Raw genomic sequence first — 17,208 nt, 5'->3', positions numbered from 1 at the left:
AGATAAAGGGCTTGAACGGCTGCTTAATAACAAATAAAGAGGGCAGAAAAGCAAATTCTGTTCTTTTCAAAAGCAGGTTCTGGGGTTAACTGTGCAGTCTGCAGGACATTGGAATTTTTAATAAATGCTCAGAGGATTTGTGCTTGTGGTGGAAATGCCAAACAGGGATCAGTTCCTGGCCCTTTAGCTGATCAACAGACTGAATCTTTCATCATCTGGGGCTTTATGTGCTTTTTAAACCCTCACCGTACGGTATCGCATCATAAGCTTTTGAAGAGTATTTATCTTTGTCTGAGCAGTACAATAATCATGATTTAGAAGTCACATTTGAAAGGACGGAGACAACCAAAATGTAAGTGATGCTGTCCAGTTTGGACAATTTTTGACTTGTAATTTGATTCTGTTGTTTGACTGATATGATTTTATTGTTATTTATGTCTGTCTCTGAGACGTTTTGCTGAGTCTGAGTCTTCGTGCTTTATCCAAAGCTTCATCTCTGCGGTTAGATTTTCCTGTCTGAGGAGGCTGGTTCTGTCAAGTGGCTGTGGCATTGTAGCACGCTGTGGTTTAGCTGACATACAGTCGTGTCAAAGCTTAATTCCAGATTATTGTGTCAGGATCAGGACATGATGAGACGACAGGCTGTGACTCAGTGTCAGAGTTGGGACACTTAGAGGACCAATTCCTGGCAACTGGGATTTATTCACTAACAAATGCAAGCTTTGATGACTGTGACAGAATAATCAGTTTCATGGAGAAGAACTTAAAGTAAAAAGGAAAATATTAATGGTGTGATGTTAGTGTTTTTAAGAGAGGTTTGTCACATCAACCACAACAATGCTGGTATTGTGAATAATCTTCATTTTGATTTTATGAGCATAAAAAATCCAACCTTTTATATTTACAGAAAAAGCAGAATTGATTACAGACTTTACAGCACTGTGTCACAAGCCAGCAACTAGATATCAACACACAGGCCGTTTTGAACATGCACCATGGCTGATTCGGCTAAGAAACCCAAGAGAACGTTATCAGAGGAAGAGAAGAAAAGAGAAGACTGTCCTGGAGTTGAGTGGTGTGATTCATGTCTGGGAGGAGATCCCTCAGGAGAACATCTCATCAGGAGCATGCCCAGACGTAGGGAGTGCATGCAGAAACGTGGAGGCCACACACACTGAACCTCATTTTAAAATCCCTTGAGAAATTTCCACATAAGTTGGATCAGCCTGTGATCTGATCTTTCCACTTTTATTTTGAGTATAATTCTGATTCCAGACCTACATTTCCATTGATCATTCCTATGTTATTTTGTTCTCAACACGTTCCACTCTGTTATGAATTAAGATTTTCAGCTGGAATATTTCATTCATTAAGATCTATGATGTGTTGTTTAAGTGTTCCCTTTATTGTTTTGAGCAGTGTGTAAGTAATAGTATGGTTTGTGTGTCTAGTACGAGATGGGGAATGAGGCTGTGAGTGTGCCGGAGAACATCCAAGATCCTCCCAGGTCCTTCCTGCTCACCATCCACCTGAAGGAAGGACGCAACCTGGTCATCAGGGACCGCTGTGGTAAGAACTTCATCTTAGCACTGCTACTGCTTAAACATCAGCTAAATGCACTGCTGAGGCTCACAAACTCTTCCTCTATATTAGTCTTAACACCCAATAATGTGACACACACTGAGGGATACCACCGGGAAGGCATATATGAACAGTAGAAACTATGCAGTAGTGTGCAGGTAATATGAAGGGATTGAAACCAAAGTACACACATACTTGGTGATTTTGTGAAAATCCAGCCCTTGGGGAAAGTGACGCCTTTATGGTCCAATCAAGGAAACCAGGTTCCAGCAGAGAAGGGAGACGTTTAATGGAGGAATTTTAAATCTCAGCATCTTATGTCTTTATCATGGAAATCATTGTGCATGGATCATGCATTAGCAGCATTGTGTGCATGTCTGGCTGAATGAGCAGACTGTTGTTCATTAATTCTGCCATTCTGCATCTCACGTTGCAACATGCATTGATGTTGATTTGCAAAACCGACCAAATTTCCCCTTAAGCAAAGACTGATGTTTGAACCGACCAGAAAAGATCAGTTTCCCTCACAGGGATGTTTTCCCCCTTGCTCCACCCTCGATGTGTTTGTTCAGCCTTGCCTTGTACATGTTAGCCAGGCATGTCATATTGTACTTGAGTGCAGGGACACCTGATGGTCTGGTTAGCTGTGCAGCCGGGGCAGGATTCCAGACAACATATTAGAACTTGTTTGAGTCACACCCAGCATTCATTACAGCAATGACTTTCTCTCCCAGCATGTATTTGGATTACATTTGTCATTTTTTGTTTGGTTATTCACAAATGCAAAACCAATACAGAAACACAATACAGAAAATGAAGGAATAGGCGTAAAGAAGGATTTGGTTTCACACATTATTAACAAGCTTAAAAGCAGTGCATGCTCAACCTGTTATTTTTTTGTTTTGTCAGATATTTTACACTGCAGTCAAGCATGTGGAGAGCATGTTAACCTCAGATTAAGAAAATTTGGCAATTTGGTGATTGTTGACCAAAATCTGATTTTATCTATTTAACTGGCCACTTGTCTTCAAACTGAAACAATTTAAGGTAAGTATTCATTTATTATTTAAGGCCATTATCCTCCCAAGGAGTGGTAAACCAACAGAGATTACTCCGAGTTAGGCGTGTAAGAATCTGTATGACTGTTGTCATGTTGTTAATGAGTCTGCTATTGTCAGAACATCAAAAAACAATGATGTGTCTGGCAGAGCTGCAGGAAGAAAACTACTGCTCTGAAAAAAAGAGCATAGCTGCAGTGTGCTAGAGATGGAAAAATAAAGCTTTTTGGATTAATGTGTTTGAAAGGAGAACCTAATCCCATCTGTAAAACATGAAGTGAATCAGGTGGATTTGGACCAAACTGTTGTTTGGGCTCTGTGATGGTTATGGGGAAGAAAGACGAACTGTTTTCATGGGAATTTTTTCTAGCTACATTTGCATGAAACAAAAACTCAGAAGCAAAAGTAGTTCCTCCAGTTCGTATAGGCTCAGTGAAGACTGGACTTTGCTGACAGTCCATTCATTTCTGTTTTGTGTTTTCAGAGGCCAGTGTTAAGAACTGTGCTTCGAATGGATGAGTCTGTACCACTGTGTTACGTCCCACGTCTAGGGAAAGAAGGGCGCAACACACGGGTGGACTTCACAGATTTATTGTTATGAACGAAGCCAAAACAAAAGCAATAGGTAACACGTCTCAAACGGTGTTGGGGTTAGCAGAACTGCTGAAAATAAACTAAATGTAAAAAAAAGGAAGCCCTCCACACAACAAGAATGGGCTTAAATCTGAGTCTAAAGTGCCTTACGCAGATAATATAAACAAAAGAAAACGCAGCAGTTCCAGTAAACTAAAGAAAGTGGGTGATCTAAACCCAAACGTACTTGTCCTATTCTAGCCCAACACTTTATAATAACACAAAAATGTACAACTCCAGTACAAGTAAGGGGGGAAACTTAAAGAGCAGCCTCTAAGGCTGAGCATCCAAAAAAGTCAGGAAGCACACAGTCAGAACCAAAACCTGCCCAAAAATCACACTCTAATCACTACTACAATTATCACGACTACACCACCAAAAACCACACAATCCCAAACACTAAACCATCTCTAAACCACAAAACAGAGGGGAAGAAACCATTCGTGCCAAACAGCTTCTCCCCTGAACTGCGCTCCATGGCAGTCTTTTATTTCCGGGTGGCGGGCAGGGTGTAGCATGATTGGTCGAGGCTTGACCAATCCTGGGGGAGGAGACGAAGGTGTGCCAGGCTTAGCCACTCAGAAGCTTGGATCCGCAGCTGGTGTTTGCATGCCAGAGGAGCCACAGGTGACAGCAATAAGTGGCGTCCGTAACACACTGTTTTGTTTTTATAATGCCAGGTTTATGTTTTGATAGGCAGGTTGAGACAGTGTGCTGACATTTACATCCATTTATATAATCTGGACCAGCCTCTTTGTAGTTACAGATGGTACCCCTTCAAGTTACAAAGGCTCATACTATGAAGTAAAAGTAAAAAACAAACTATACATGTATGCTCACTATGAAAGTGGCTGCAGTTCCCATGGTGTGTACACAAGCAGAACTTTAAAAACACCTGTAGGTGTAAGGTGGTTTGGATCTCTTTGCTGCATGTGTGCATTTAAACATCTCACCTTTATTGATGAAGTTTATTTATTGATATTTATCTCTGAACAAGTGATCCAAAGGAAAATGTCCATCAGCTGAAACTCGAGAGGAAGGACACTGAAAACAAAAGTTCACTTTTGCCACAAACATTTTTTTTTATTTGAAATTTATGAAAAATTATTTAAGTTACATTTAAAATACAACTCACACTATTTTCCTTTAATTTATTTCATTTAGTTTCTTTTATCTTTTTTAATTACTTTGTAAAAAATTATTAGTTTTTATTTCTATTTGTGCAAACAAATTGTCAGTATCTCACTGCGAAATGTAGAAACTCTGTGACTCAAAGGATCTAGAGTCCATCAGTCTGACCCATCAGCCCTGATCCCGGCATGTTGCCGTGGCCTCATGTGAAGCAGCATTTAAAAGAAACTCACACACATTTAGTGAAGTGTTTGGTAGTTGTCTGTTTTCAAAGTGGAAGCAAAATCTTGATTGACTGTTTATTCAGGAAGTTGTGGTTCCATCAGTTGGAGAGGAAAAAAAAAACCACATCCTCCACATGCACACAATGTGAGAAGCTTGTTTCCCCCTTTTACTGAAAGCTGACATGTTTCCCTAGAAGTTCAGAAAGGTGAGAAGAGGGCTGGTTTGGAAAGTAGTAACCAGACTTGTATTAATAGCATTAATTCCAGTGAGTCATGAAAACAAGTCAGTCCTACTCTTAAAAACTGGACTGAAGGAAGGCGGAGCATTGCTGTGTTTAGAATTTAGGACCTGTGTTGTTTAGTTATTTATTTATTATTATTATTTTTATTTTTTTGTCCTTCTGTTCAGGTACCAGTGATCCTTATGTGAAATTCAAGCTGGATGGAAAATCATTATACAAAAGTAAAGTGGTTTATAAAAACCTCAACCCTGTATGGAACGAGTCCTTCACTTTGCCTGTGAAGGATCTGAATCAGAAACTTTACATCAAGGTAACTTCTGGGTTACGGTTTTATTGTAAGGCTCTGTGTTTTTTACTATAAAGAGTCTTTTTAATGTGTTTATTCATTTTTGTGATAGCATTTAGTGCATGATCAGTGATCATCATATGGGTGTGTGAGACTCCTCAGATACTGTAATGCAACAGTCATCCAGTTGCTGTGGTCTGGTCGTAATGGTCTGTTGTCATCTGACCTGACAGGTATACGACCGTGACCTGACCTCTGATGACTTCATGGGCTCTGCCTATGTCCTCCTGAGTGATCTGGAAATGGACAAGTAAGTATGGTGATAATCTGAGTGTAGGATATGTTGAAAATGGAGGGAGCAAAATTCAAAGAGGGCAGAACTTTATAACATTGTCTAATTGTTAACATAACACAGGAATTAAAGCAGAAAACTCAAATTTATAGCACAGCAATTACAAAAAAGGTTAAATTTCAGCTGAATCTGCATCTCCCATGAGCCTTTGCGGTCGGGATACGTTGAGTTTTGAAAATAGCCCCGCCCCCTGTTGTAGAAAAATTACAAAGAGTCTGGAATGAGTAAAAGTATATAAGGTTTATTTACAGGAGAAGTATTGAATAAAGAATTACTTGCAAGTAATGAAAGTGGTCGTCCCGACTCGCGTGAAGTCGGGAGAGACTCTGGGGATTCATCAGAGAGAAACAGTTTTATTCAGCTGATCCCCAGCTGAAGGTCAAACAGCAAAATAATAAATGAGGAATAGACGACTGAGTGGCGCCACTTTCTTCCAGTTTTCAGACAAAGCCCACATACCACAACAAGCTGATATCCTAAACAACTATTGCTATCTAGCAGGTGGAAAACCAGCCTCAACTCTGCCATATCAGAGCTCTGGGAAGAAAGTGGTCAGTCTGACCTCATGTAGCGGCTCTTGAATGGTTGCTGACGAATGATGTTACAGCAGGGATCAGGATCTGCACTTTTATTAAAGACACACACCTGCAAATAGCAGGAGGGGCAGTTAGATACAAACAGCAGCACGGTCAGACATCAACACGGTCTCCCCTCATTCCCCGCACAATGGTCTTCCAGCTTTTGCCGCGAGGCTGAAAAACGTCACACATACTGCTACGGTGCGTCGCTAATTAAGCCCCCCCCTTGCTACAACAGCCAACTAGGAACCTTGGCAACAGTACCAAACAAGCAAATGCTATCTACATGACAATAATAACTTCACAATAAAGGATACAGGTTTTGAGAACGTTCATACAATTAAATGATTATTAAATTTATATAGCAAATTTACTCAGCTACATACTCCCCCCTGAACTTCTCAAACAGTTGCTGGGTGAGTTAGAGTACGAGTTGAGGGTAACATCAGTAAAACTTGTTATTTCTGATGACAATCATCCACAAATGCAACAAAAGTGTCTCCAAAACAAAATGGAAAGTGACATGAAGAAGCTGGCCGGACTTCAAAAGTCTGCTTGCTGAAGAAAGTGCCGTATACACAGTCTCATACTGATGATTACATAACTGTTACCCTTATACTCAACTTACTCAAAAAAGAATGTATATATTTACTCATTTGCAAAATAGCTTCACACAACTGCTACAGCTCTACACAGAAATAATTTTGGCAAATCCACCGACCAGGCGACTGCCTTGTATGTTCTTCTGCGTCATATTCTGGATTAGTCTGTTGACTGGCCTCACAATCCTGCCAACTCTTGTTCTAATGTGACCTACAGAACTATTCGCTGGTGGTCTGTCTAGCTTCAGGGTCTCCCTAGTGGTGCCCCCTGTAGTCACTTGATTTGCTGGATGACTATTTGGTTTCAGCTGTCCCTTACTGCACACATCATCCACTATACCGTCGCAGTCTTTGTCTGCCTCACTGTGAGAGCCTGATTTATAACTGGCACCCTCTCCATCACAGACGTCTGGTTCAGCATTAACCCTTGTGTTTTCTCCAGCAATGTCACCAGTTTGTGAATCTGGGTTAGTTACTCCAGGGTCATTAAGAGGTTCTGGACTGGATTCACGAACCTCAGCAGAGCCATTTGAAGAGGCAACCTCTGCTACCCAACTAGCAGTTCGTTGTGATCTATCAAACTCAGAGTCAGGCAGCAGAAGGCTTTCAACATCTCCTTCCTCTTCCTGACTCAATTCAGGACCACTGACAAAAGAGGACTCCGTTTCGTGATCCAAATCCACCGGCAGAAAGTTAGCCTGCAAAAGCAGGTTTCTGTGGACAACCTTCTCCTGACCAGTGATGGGATTTCTGATACGGTAAGTGTGGCACCTTGAGTCTTTGGAAACCACAGTATAGAGAGTGGATTCCCACCGGTCAGCAAGTTTCCTGCGACCACGTTCACCTTTGTTTGCCAGAAGAACCTGGTCGCCTTCCTCAATGTCTGCACCCTTTAACCTCCTGTTAAACAGTTCTGCCTGCCGCTGCTGGCTAGAAGTGGCGCTAGCTTGCGCCAGCTTAAGAGCTTCCTTGAGATCATCTCTCATTTTCCTGACATAGCTGTCATAATCTGTGATGTCATTGTCTCTTTCAATGCTATGGAACATAACATCGACTGGCAATCTGGGGATCCGTCCAAACATGAGATAAAAGGGTGCGTACCCAGTCGATTCATGAGCAGTGCAGTTATAGGCAAAAGTCAGCGTCTGCAGCATCTGAGGCCAACTCTGCTTCTCCCTAGGGGGTAATGCTCTGATCATGTTACCTAAAGTTCTATTGAACCTCTCGGTGTGGCCATTTCCCATGGGATGATAAGGTGTTGTTCTTGACTTTTTTACACCAGAAATATGCAACAACTCCTGAATCAACTGGCTCTCAAAGTTTGCACCTTGGTCTGAATGGATTCTCTGAGGGAACCCATATACACAGAAATATTTATCCCACAACTGGCGTGCAACCTGCTTAGCTGACTGGTTTGGGCATCTGAAAGCATGGGCCATTTTAGTGAAATGGTCTGTTATCACAAGCACGTCCACACTCTTTCCTCCAGAATCCTCCGCAGACCAAAAATCCAAGCAGACGAGCTCAAGGGGTGCAGTGGTTTTGATACTCACAAGTTGGGCTCTGCCTTCAGGCTCAGGTGTCTTGCTGACAACACAGCGCTTGCAGCATTTAACGTGTTCTCTGACGTCTCGTTCCATTTCAGTCCAGAAGAATCTCTGTCTTGTCAAGTACAGAGTTCGGCTCTGCCCTTGGTGCCCTGCATTGTTATGGACACCCTGCAGCACATGACTGACCAGAGAGGAAGGTGTCACATACTGATGGCGTTTCCTCCCCGTTAATGGGTCTTTACACACCCTGTACAGAATGTCATCAAGCATCTTCAATTTGTCCCACTGTTTCAGGGTTTTAAGCGCTTTTAATGACAGTTTATCTCTCTCTCGTCGTGATGGCCGCCTCCCACGTATGACAAATGGGATAACCTGAGACAAAGTGCCATCTCCTCTCTGCGCATCCTGGAGTTCTTGGAGTGAAAAAACAGGTAGAGTGTCTTGGCCTGGTGGAATTAGCTGTTCCAAGCCTTGAGTAAGCCATGAAATCACTCTTTGTTTGGGCCCCTGATCCCACTCAGTGTGGCCAGCCAGAACTGCAGACACTTCACCATCATTCAGAGAGCAGCACTCCAAGTCCTGCGATGGAGAAGGACATTGAATACTCTGGTGATTGGCACTCACTCTGAACACTTCTTGGACTGAACCCTCTTGGACTTGTTGTGACTCCTTCAGAAGCATCTCATATGATTCTTTCAGGAGCCTCTGGCAGACACGATTTTGAACAAAGGGTGGCCTACTCAAGGCATCAGCGACAATATTCTTACTGCCAGGTATGTACTTGATGCTAAAGTTGTATGGGGATAACTTTGCTACCCATCTCTGCTCGCACGCGTCAAGTTTGGGTTTAGTGAGAATATACGTTAACGGATTATTATCCGTCCAAACAGTGAAAGCGTGTCCTTTTAACCAATGGCTGAATTTGTCACACACAGACCATTTCAATGCCAGGAACTCTAAACGGTGTGCAGGATAGTTGCTTTGGGCACGGGTGAGTGTTTTGCTTGCAAACGCAATGGGGCGTGCTTTGCTTTCACCCTCTTGGACCTGGGATAACACTGCACCTAAGCCATCCTGGGAAGCATCTGTTGACAGAACGAATGGGCGACTGAAGTCAGGATGTGCAAGAACAACAGTCTCCAGGAGGGCACTTTTCAGTTGTTCGAATGCGTCACGATGCTCCTCCTGCCAGTCATTTGGGTGTAGTTTTTTGAATGCAGCAGCACCACGCACATTTCCTCGGCCTCCCTTGGGGGCAGCAGTCAATGCGAACAGTGGTTTGGCTATACGGGAACAATCTGGTATGAACTGCTGATAGTACATGACCATGCCTAGGAATGACTTGATCTTTTTCTGAGAGGGCGTGACACCATCCTCCATCATAACATCAGCTTCTGTCATTGAAGAAACTGCCTGGACCTTTTCCGGATCAGTCGACACACCACTTTCATCCACAATATGCCCCAGGAATCTCACACTTCTCCTGAGCAGCTGGCATTTTTTGGGAGCCAGTTTTAGTCCATGAGCACGAAGCCTACTGAAAACAGTCTCAAGTCTCTTAAGTGCTTCTGTCTCATTCGGGGCATACACCAGCAAATCATCCAGATAACAGAGCAGGGTCAAAAAGTTTTGGTCGCCGAATATACTCATCATGAGCCGCATGAAATCTGCAGGGCTATTGCAGAGGCCTTGAGGAAGCCTGTTGAACTCATATAGCCCCATCGGTGTCGTGAAAGCTGTCAGTTTTTTGTCCTCTTCTGCCATGGCAATGTTATAAAAACCAGAGGTGAGATCCATGGCACTGAATATGGCACTTCCTCCCAGAGCTGCCAAGCAGTCTGACTGGTGAGGCAGAGGATGAGCGTCTTTGACTGTGCGAGCATTCAGCCAGCGGTAGTCCACGCAGATCCTAAGATCTCCGTTCTTCTTCCACACCAGTACCAGTGGAGACGCCCACTCACTGTTGGACTTGCGAATAATCTCACGCTCCTCCATCTCTGTGAGAACTTGTCGCAGTTTGTGGTATTGCCCTGGTGGGACACGCCGGTATGGAAGTCTGAATGGCCGCTCATCAGACAGGTGAATGCGGTGCACAAAATCTTTGGCTAATCCACAATCGAGCTTGCTCCTAGAGAAAACATCTTCATATTCCTGGATCAGTTGCAGTAGTTGTGATTTCCAATGATCTGACACTTCACATGAATCTATATCAAGATCACTCAGTCCTAAGTCTTGTAGATTGCTGTGGAAACTAGACAAACTAGGGGGACTGGGGTTACTGTTTTTTTCACAGTCCACAGATTGCTGGTGTGCACCAACTTTTGCAGGAGCATGTTGCTCAGGAGTCACCTCCAGATCTTCAAGGGCTATGCAGGGGGACACATCTGCTACCTTTGTGTGGCGCTTTAAAGTGATGGCTTTATCAGAGGTGTTAAGGATGCGGACTGGGACCCACCTGTCACTGTTCATGGAGGATACTGACCTGCAGACAATGATGTCTTTCTTGTGGATTTGTGCTTTTGATGGTTCAACCAAAATGGCGCTGCCTTCAGAAAGGGGAGATGTGCTAGGCAGCCGACCCCAGACAAGGTGCTCCTGTTTTGGAAGAAGAGTTACTGCCTGGGTCAGTTTGACAGTCCCAATGGAATCTGGTATGGTGTCGCCCCTCCATCTGTGGATGCCAGACAACATGTTAACGAACTGAACGATCTCAGGTGTGTCTGTGGGCTCGGGCTTACTCAGAACATTCCAAAAGTGTGGGGACTGCTTAAACTGCTTCAGGAGGTACTTTATAACATTTGTGCCCAGGATTAGCTGATCTTTCTGCCCTGGAACAACTAAGACAGGTACGCTGAAGGTGAATCCATACACCTCCATCTTAAGTTCATGAATGCACTTAGGCCTGACCTGTAGACCACCACAGCCAACAAGCACGATATCACTGTGGCTACAGTTGGGCTCTGAGGCTAATCCTGCATTCTTAAGCAGCAGCTCAGCCTCCTCACTAATAGTGCAGGCCATGGAACCAGTGTCAAGAAGGGCTTGCAATGTGACTTTATTGTTCACTCGTGCATCAGTGTAAAAAAGGCTGTCAGCTTTCTCAAGCCTTGTTAAGTTCTGAAACAGTACAACTGATCCAGGTGGAGCAGACTTTTGGCTTTCTGCATAAACTGATTGCATATCTTCACTGAGGGTCTCATCATCATCACTCACACAGTGCCCTCCCAAGCGTGAGTGAATTAGTTTCCCTGATCAGATGGATCGGCCCCCCTCTGGATGTTGGTGGCTTGTGGGCAGTACCTTTTTTGATGTCCTACTTCTAAGCAGGCCAAACACCTCCTTTCCCTCATACAGTGTGTTCGTGTTGAGTGAGTGTTATTACCACAGACTTGGCAAGGGGTGAAACGAGCTGGACTGAGATGATGAGGGTTCGAGGAATGAACAGGCTGGTTGGTGCGTTCCAACACTCTCTCCAACATGCTTAGCACACGTTCCAGAGCGTTTGGTTCTGAAGCGGTTGCATCATTTGACAGGGGTGGACTGGCTGCAGAGGTTTTGGCTGTATTTACATGGACTTGATCAATCTCAGGTTCTGGAGAAGTGATTACTGGTACAGCAGTCGCCATCTGGAGAACCCTTGGTTTAGCTGTGTTTGCTGCCGGTTTTTTGACCCGGTGTTCTCTTTGATGCTCATCAATAGCTTCCTGCACCTCGGCAAGAGTCCACTTACTTATGGGTTTGCACTTAAACACACAAGCAAGGTTGGGGTCCGGGCAGTTTCTGATAAACATCATGGCCACCTCAGCATCCATTTGACTCATTCTGTTTCCTCGATTTTCCAAGTGTCTGTCGGCTACATCAGCGGCTGCATTAAGCCTTACCCAGTAGTCTACTGGTGACTCATTTGTTATTGGTTGAGTGGCATAAAAGTCGGCCAGTGGTAAACAAGATCCAGGTGTCTCGCTAAAATAGCGTCTCAATATGCCATAAATCACTTCAGGGTTGACTGATGGGCAGCTCTTTAGTCCAATTTTGACAATACTTTTGGCCCTGCCAAGAAGATGTCCCAGAACCTCGTCCCTCTGCTCCTCGGCTGATGAACCTTTCTTTTGCAAGTACAGCTCCATCATTTCAATCCACTCCTGGACTGAACACTTGTCATCTCCATCTCCACGATACATAGGAGGCTCTTTAATGTCAGGTCTCACTACTAGACTCATTTTAGAAAAGTCAACTGTTGCATCTGATGCCTCAACTTTAACTGGTTTAGTCACAGAAGGCTTTTCTGAGGTGAGCTGGGACTGACTTGCTAACAGGCGACTGGCTACTGATTCACCTATCTGGTCCCCTAACTCACCAATGAGATCACGTAACTGCTGAATGGTGCTTTCATTGTTTGCAACGGGGGTAGAGAACTGGGGTTCAAGTGGGGGAACGTCATCTGATTCTAATAGTCCACCACTATTTGTCACTGGACCCCTAACCTGGATTAAACTGTCTGGGTTGAACAAAACCCTCCCTCTTGCCATAACCGGTGTGAAAACATTGAAAGTATTGTGACCTCTACCTGCCATTTTGCATACAACACAGGTGGCAGTGTTTAAATTAAATTAAATTGAAACAGTAATACAGATCTCACAGAAACTTATTACACCACTTATATGTCCTCTTGAATAATGATATTAAACATATACATCTGTACGGAATGTCAGCAATCACTTCAATAGCCTAGGATCCACAGGTCGACCAACTTGGCATCCCAGACGTCACAAGCACACAGCTGAGCCCTCGGAGATCGGCAGCGGCTGACCAATGAATCCGGGTCACGGCACCAGTTTATGTAGCGGCTCTTGAATGGTTGCTGACGAATGATGTTACAGCAGGGATCAGGATCTGCACTTTTATTAAAGACACACACCTGCAAATAGCAGGAGGGGCAGTTAGATACAAACAGCAGCACGGTCAGACATCAACACGGTCTCCCCTCATTCCCCGCACAATGGTCTTCCAGCTTTTGCCGCGAGGCTGAAAAACGTCACACATACTGCTACGGTGCGTCGCTAATTAAGCCCCCCCCTTGCTACAACAGCCAACTAGGAACCTTGGCAACAGTACCAAACAAGCAAATGCTATCTACATGACAATAATAACTTCACAATAAAGGATACAGGTTTTGAGAACGTTCATACAATTAAATGATTATTAAATTTATATAGCAAATTTACTCAGCTACACTCACACACACATATATACAATGAAAACTAACTTCAGTATTCTGTAGAATGAGAACACACAATATAAAAACGTAATAGTGAATGGATTAACAATAATAATGAATAAAGAAACTGAATATACATGTGATTATTTTATGAGTATATATGAGTGATTACCATATGCATATAAATTTTTTTCACACCCCTCTGACAGAAACGTAACATGTTGAGTTTTCTTTCTAATCATTTTTATTACACTGCACAATGTAGAAAACTATTAGAAACAACTTATTTGTTTTATTAATGAGACACTGTTATATAAAACATAAAATGATAATTAGTCACAACTAAAAAGTTTATGTTCAAACAAAATCCGGGCCTAAGTGTGTCAAGTAAAACAAGCGCACCCTGAAGAAGGTGGACGATTTGCTCAAATCATCTCATATTCTATTGGCTGGAGGAGATTTGACAGACAGCTCTTTCAGCAACCCAAGAGAGAGGAAAAAATATCCAAGAGCAGAAGTTTTGAGAGCAGAGAAAGTGTCTGAGTGTGAGGGAAAGAGACCAAGTCTCAGCACAGAGTTTTGAAAGGAAGAACAATATATTTGAAAGCAAGAGGGACTTTCTGAGTGTGAGAGCAGAGTTTTGAGAGAGAGCAAGATGATATTTGAGCATGAAAACCAGAAATCTTGCTCTCAAAGCAAACAATTATGCTCTTGATTAAATATAGAAAATTACACCCCTAACATCAAAGGTGTGTAGTTTAAACAATGACAGACTCTGGGTTTTAATTATTGATGTGTAAGTAACAAACAAACCAAAAAAAACTCTTATTTTGTGCATTTACTGATTTTTTTTATCTATATGTTTTTGTTTTGTTTTTTTCAAATTCTTGTTTTATAAAGTGGTGACTGCAGTTTCTTTATTTATATTAGTTTTTTTAATGGAACATCGCCCTCTGGTGGAAATGAAGCAGAAATGCTGTTTCTAAATCACTGTAAACTATCTTTGGCACTTATTGCAGAAACCTTTTTTTTTAAGTTTTTAAGTTTATATATATATATATATATATATATATATATATATATATATATATATATATATATATATATATACACACACACAGTTATAAATAGTATATACTGTATATTTACTTTAAACAACATAATTAGCTAATACTGGCATTTTTGTATATAATTATTCTAACTAGTACACTGTAATATGGTAGTTCGATCAACCTCTTGTCACACAGCTCATCTGAGATGAAATTGTGTGTTACTCTCTTACAATCCATCATAAGTCGAACGCTTTTTTTTGGGAAATGTCAACAAAATAATCACGGTAAAAGTGCCATCCACTGCTGTACTGTTGCACCGCATTAGACTGCAGAATGCTGTGCCTGTTTTCACACATTAACCTCAAAACCACAACCACTTTATTTGAGCTGGTCTGTGTTTTGTAGAATACTGTAGTTTAGTTTCATCTTTTTTCTGCTCAGTAAAACCACTTATTTTTGTTCTTGGTCTGAATAAAACTCCACTCATATATTGAATCCTCCACGTCACACAGCTCCTCGTCTCACATGTAGATGTGTTTAACTTAAAGCTGAAATTCTCCTTGTCTCAGGGTCAATGAGCTATCTCTGCCACTGGATGACCCAAACAGCCTGGAGGAGGACATGGGCACCGTGCAGGTGGACATAAGTCTCTCACTCAGGAATGGGGACAGCAAGAAAAGCAATGTATGGCAAGCCCTCAGGTGTACTTACTGCATGTGTTCTGTCATTAGGGACACTTGTTTGCATTGCATCCTATTTACTACATGTTTATGTTTGGAATGTTTCTGTCTAAGCTTACTAACCAGTGTCATTTTGTTTTGCATCTAATATGCATGCTCCTGGCAGCAGAAGTGGGCCCGAAAACGAAGTAGTAGGGTAAGGCATGGTGGAGGGAACACATTGACCAATATTAAGTAGGATCTAGTTTGGTCAGCTTTGGACAGATATCTGCCAAACAGAAAAGAGGGACTATATTACATCCAGCTTAGAAACTACATTGAAATGTGTTGAGTGTCTAGCCTCTTGCCACAAGAGGGCAGCAAATTACTATAGTTCAGAAAAAGCTGTCCGTCTCAAGCGAGTTCATTCTACCAGATTGTTATAATGATTTTTCCAGTTTTTCTTGTGATCAGAAGCTTTACGTTGTAGTTGGTTTACATCACACCAATAATCTGTAGAAAAAAGTCAGATACCAGAATTTTTTTTCTCCATACATCAACCATGACTTGTCTTTTTGGTCATTATTGAGCAGTTCCGGATGTTTTCCTCTCATCATTAATCTGACAACATAATACAAGCGATTAGGTTTGTTTTGTTGTCTGGATTTTAAATATGGCTGCCACACTCTCTGAGTATGTTACGTTATTACTCGCTGAATTTTTTGTGGTTAGATGTTCTTTTGTTATTTTTCTCTGACCTCATCTCTTACGCTCTCATTGGCTGTAGCTTCCCACCCAGCAACTCTTTCCATGCTGAAAGAGACATGTCCAGTATTCCATGGAGGGCTGAGACATGTTATTGAATAAAGTCTGTGTAGTGTTTATATATAGTTATTGGTGTCTATATCATATGCGTATGGTATGTGTATAACATACAAATATTGATGAGGGAGGAGGAGGAAGCAGCCACAGAAGGGACCAGAGAGAAACTAGAGCAGCCACGTTTGTGCAAAACTGCAAGTAAAGTTGATTTAAAAACGCAGGAAAGTTTAACCTACTCACTGGAAAAAGTACGCCCATGGTTTGTTCCATTAATGTTCTCTTTATACTCAAATCCATCCATTAAGCCGGTCATCTTATCTCTAAACACCTCCTTGTCCCGCCATCGTACCAGAGAAATGACTGGTGTATGAGCCTTATCATGCCGCACATGCGTTACATGCGTTCAAAATGTTAAGGCAATTAATTACATAAATTAGTTCTTTAGTTCTTAGTTCTTTGCTGTCATTCATTCATAAAAAAAATAAATGAACACATTTTGCATGGAAAAGCTCTAAGTTTAATATTGTTTTGAATAAGTGTAATATGTTTTTAAGAAAAAGAAGGAAAAAAAGATCAATTAAAATTGGAAATCGTATTTGTTTTGAAAATAAAGAGTTTTTTTTTGTTTTTGTTTATTTTTTTTTGGGGCCATTTTTTCCAGCCCTACTTCCAAACGGCATGAATGTGTCTTTGCTTGCTTAGCATGCTGTTTTCTGCACAGTCTGTCCTATGCAGTGCATGAAGCTATGCGTTACAGTGCAGCACCAACAGAAATGACCTTTGCCACCGTCACTCGTTTTAAGGATTAGTCAGAAAAACCACTGATTGTTTCTGCATGCTCGCTGGCTGCTGCTGTTTGGAAGCTGCTGCTTTGCTGCACAGGTGCAGTGTGGCGTGTTAACTGAAAGCTGAATTCCTGCCTGTGCAAGTGTCAGAACAGTCTTGAACATTCCAGCGCCATCTGTCAATAAAATGTGGATTAAATGAAACTCAGTGCAGCAAAATATCTTCATGTAGGATTAACTAATTATCTTACAATATTGTTCTTAATGTATAGGGTAAAGAGATACTGTTTTTTAGCTGATACAGGCCTCATCTAAGAAAAAAAGAATTTGTTTAGTTTTTTCTAAACTGAGTTCTTATAAAAGTGCTGATTTAAAGCTTGTTGCTAATTTTTAGCTTTATAAACAGCCTTCTAATCTGTTCATTGAACTGGCTCA

General features: G+C 42.0%; 2 protein-coding genes across 5 annotated transcripts in view; one reads left to right on the top strand and one right to left on the bottom strand.

The window, feature by feature from the left end:
- Positions 1–17,208, top strand: part of mctp2b (multiple C2 domains, transmembrane 2b) — a 55,497-nt gene that overhangs the window by 21,430 nt on the left and 16,859 nt on the right. For 2 of the 4 annotated variants that reach the window (XM_041981001.1, XM_041981027.1), the window contains 5 exons: positions 1,452–1,569; positions 5,037–5,179; positions 5,389–5,465; positions 15,077–15,191; positions 15,354–15,383. In XM_041981001.1, the coding sequence (XP_041836935.1) occupies positions 1,452–1,569; positions 5,037–5,179; positions 5,389–5,465; positions 15,077–15,191; positions 15,354–15,383 (483 nt within the window). The remainder of the gene's footprint in view (positions 1–1,451; positions 1,570–5,036; positions 5,180–5,388; positions 5,466–15,076; positions 15,192–15,353; positions 15,384–17,208) is intronic. The other 2 variants (XM_041981010.1, XM_041981017.1) reach the window with 2 other exon arrangements.
- LOC121637109 lies at positions 10,453–13,461 on the bottom strand. Its single transcript, XM_041981040.1, has 2 exons — positions 11,620–13,461; positions 10,453–10,908 (listed from the first exon to the last, which is right to left on the bottom strand). The coding sequence occupies exons 1-2, from the start codon at positions 12,809–12,811 to the stop codon at positions 10,862–10,864; spliced, it is 1,239 nt and encodes a 412-aa protein (XP_041836974.1). The 5' UTR covers positions 12,812–13,461; the 3' UTR covers positions 10,453–10,861.

Source organism: Melanotaenia boesemani, chromosome 1 (genome assembly GCF_017639745.1).
Source record: "Melanotaenia boesemani isolate fMelBoe1 chromosome 1, fMelBoe1.pri, whole genome shotgun sequence".
Lineage (NCBI taxonomy): Eukaryota > Metazoa > Chordata > Actinopteri > Atheriniformes > Melanotaeniidae > Melanotaenia > Melanotaenia boesemani.
Note: the sequence above shows the minus strand (reverse complement) of the source record. Positions and strands in the feature narration are given on the sequence as shown.